General features: G+C 33.3%; 1 protein-coding gene across 1 annotated transcript; it reads right to left on the bottom strand.

Moving 5' to 3' along the window:
* LOC136774670 (protein FAM200A-like) lies at window positions 1-2,672 on the bottom strand. Its single transcript, XM_066729083.1, has 6 exons — window positions 779-2,672; window positions 607-718; window positions 487-556; window positions 374-434; window positions 243-322; window positions 1-78 (listed from the first exon to the last, which is right to left on the bottom strand). The coding sequence occupies exons 1-6, from the start codon at window positions 2,670-2,672 to the stop codon at window positions 1-3; spliced, it is 2,295 nt and encodes a 764-aa protein (XP_066585180.1).
* Window positions 2,673-3,551: the final 879 nt, after the last annotated feature.

Raw genomic sequence — 3,551 nt, 5'->3', positions numbered from 1 at the left:
TCATGTGAAGGTCAAACTTCGATTTTTATATGGATAAATATCTTTTTCAGCATGGATTATTGTAGCTGACATGGAGAGCTATTCAAAAATTCATTTCTAATTACTCTGTTACATTTACAGATATGAAAAATAGAAGATTATAGAGCTTTTGAAGGACGCTATAAATATCTTCATTTCATTTCAATTTTCTTCCACTGGCTGATTATAATGACTTTTTTTTATAGAAGGGGGAAATGCTTTACGCATACTCCAAAAGTTTGAGTTATGTGGGACTCCAACTCAGCTATTCTGATTGTATACCCACTAAAACCCCTTCTTATTCCTGCTAAATATTTATGAAAGTAGCCGATAATTTATAAGTGTCGATAGTTACTGACATGTTTCACCTCGATTTGTCGTTGCAAACAGACATTAATTTTATTTTTTTGTATATACTGGTGTCGAATAGTTCAGACATTTAATTAACAATTGTCGATAGTTACTGACATAGTTCATTAATTTGTTTTTAATTGTGTCGAATTGTTCAGACATAATAATTGTTAAGGGTCGATTTTTACTGACATTTTTTATTCATCGTAAAGAGAATCATCGTCATCACTTTCGTACCTGTGTAGTGTTAAACTTCTTTCATTTTCGAAATAACTTTTTCCATATAAATTAGAACTTTCAAACAAATTTAAATGTCGCTTTGTTAACGGCATTGTAAGACTATTGGTGCCTGTTGATTTTAAGTAAGTTTTAAGGACACAAATAGAATTTAATGTTGCAGAACTTATACGGTTTCGCTTTTTGCTTTTCACATCAGGAATTATGGAAAAGCAACGCTCTGCCTCTGCATTGGAATGAGGGAGTGATCTAACAATATTAAGTACCTTTTTCAAATTAGGATACTTCTCCTTCCCATAACATGTTAATTGTGAACATATTTTAATCCACATTTCATCAAAATGAAGTTTCGACAATGACATTTTATCGTTAGCGGATTCATTATTGAACAAGGAAAGCCATTCATCTTTTAATTCTTGCTCGTTTGTAATGCCGAAAGCGTTATTAATTTTTAATAATACAACTGCCGATGCTTCTCGATCGGAGTCGAAAAGTGCGGTTGTATGATTTAGAATCGTTAAATTTTTGCACAATTCATTATCTACTGGGAAACGGCTTCGAATTTCCTCAACAGCTTTTATTAAAAATCTTAAACAGGCTGTTTTAATGTCATTGTATTTCATTTCTTCTAATGAATCTGCATGTATCATGTCTTGTAGATATTCTTCGCAATCACTATCCACATTAATATTTTTCACTTCCATAATATTGCATGGTTTAGAAAAATTAGTGTTACGGAAGTTCTCATGAAAAATGGAGTGTTTTATTAAAGCAGGCTTTAGAAAATTGCTAGCGAAGAAAATTAAAATGTCCATGGATTTTGGCTGCAATAAATGTATTTTTGTTTCACGAGCCTGGAATTCCGCGTTAAATGAATTAAATTTATTTAATGTATAATCCAAGAAATGCAAATAGGCCTTGGTTTCAACATTTTGCATACATTTATGCAATTCTGTAGCCTGTTTATTATTTTCGGAAGCTTGTTCTAATAAAAAGCTGTTTAAAACGTCCCAATTTTTTAATATGCGCTCAATACAATTATGCCGACTGAGCCATCTAGTTTCCGCTAATTTCAAAATTCCTGCTTCTGTTTGCGCAAAACATTTTTGAAAATCGCGAAAAATAGCCGTCTTTTTAGGGCTGCTATTTATAAAAGCCGCTATATTTTTAATCAATTCTTCGACTGACGAAGGAATCTCTTTACACGCGGCAGCAGCTGCGAGTGCCGACGAATGGCAAATACAGGGCACCGTTTTTATATTAATATTTCGCACTAATAATTTGGTACGAAATGACGATTTTCTACCCATTATTACTGACGCGTTATCGCAACCCACTGCAATGATCTGACCTAACGGGATCTGTTTTTTCAATAAATCATTGTTGAACGCGGAAAATAATTTTTCAGCTGAACAATCTTTCGCATCCAAATTGATCAACTGCAACAACCGCGCTTGTACATCTAATGTCGACGGTTCTATAAAACGCACCATAACGGAAAACCATTTATCGTTTCTTATGTCAGAGGTTTCGTCTACGAAAACGGAAAATTTATTATTCTGTAACGTTTCCGTTAAACGCCTCGTCTCTTCGCGGCAAATCACGTTATTAACAATTTTTGATAATTTCAAGCGTCCCAATTTTACAGCTTGAAGCACCGAAGGCTCCTCCCCGATACTTTTAAAAAGATCTAATAATGCGGAACTTGTTGAATACGCGATATTGTGTTCAACAAAAAATGTAGCTATTCTAATCTCAGCTAATTTGACACGATCTGCAAAATCAAAATCTGGCATTTGTGCATAACACGTACTGGCTTCAGACCCGCTACCAGTAGTCATGACACATTGTTTGTCGGCATTTCTTTGATGCAAATCACTACTCTCATGCCGGGATATTTCGGAGTACCCGCAATTCATCGCTTTATTGCAAAGTAGACAGAAATATTTACTTGCATCATGTGGTACTGGTTTAACCCATGTCCTCCAAGAAGGATTCATATCCATCCACTGGTACCTGAAGGTTTTTATCTTCTTAGCCTTCTTTCTAATTGGGCTGGATGACATTCTGCACTACCTCACCACAAAACACAAAATTTTCCCAAATGAAAAGATATCCACTTTAAATTGGAAAAAATCGTTATACTAACTTTCCACACTGTCACCAATATAACTCAAAGACAACTACTGTAGGTTATACGATATTTCCTTGGTTTATATGTATATTTGACTTTGTTTTGATAGAAGAAGAGCAATGGGATGGGGCCAAAGATTTAATAGTAAATCCTGCAAAATCTTTAAAATCTCAGAAACGGAGCATCGTACAAAAATTTTACACTACTGGTATTTGCAATGGTTTAAAACATCATACCCGATAGCGGATACTTATCGACCTTAAGTTGCTTAGAGGAGGTGCTCCGAAGGTGAACCTTCGTTTTTTAAATGGATGCATATTATTTGCAGCTCAGGTTCTTCTTGCTGGCAACGAGAGCTTTCAAAAAACATGTTATTTCATAATTTCATATATTTCTTCATTTACTAATTTTATCAATTATCCGCTCACACAATATGCGTATAATTATTATATTAATTTTAGTTCTTGCTAATACTAATAGTTTTTTATGCTATTATCTATTTTACTTTAAACGCTTTTAATTATAAATATACTTCGGTAATTATGTATCGTATATTTAACGTGATTTCATATAAGATGTCTAGTTTTATTTATTTCGAAACAGCAGTGTTTGTGTATAGTATGAGGAAGGCTTATGATTATAGCGGGAAGGTTGAAGAAATGATAAGTCAAACCCAATATCACGTCTTAGTTTTGCTTGGAGTGTCACAGGATACAGACATGTAAGTCTAAATGTATATTATTCAGTAATTATCATTAAAACCATTAAATTTTCTGTATTTTCAATTTTAATATTTAATAATTAACAAAAA

This window comes from Prorops nasuta, unplaced genomic scaffold (assembly GCF_024137725.1).
Source record: "Prorops nasuta isolate Cenicafe-Biocafe unplaced genomic scaffold, Cenicafe_Pnas_1.2 PNAS00006, whole genome shotgun sequence".
Lineage (NCBI taxonomy): Eukaryota > Metazoa > Arthropoda > Insecta > Hymenoptera > Bethylidae > Prorops > Prorops nasuta.
This window is presented reverse-complemented; position numbering and strand designations above follow the sequence as displayed.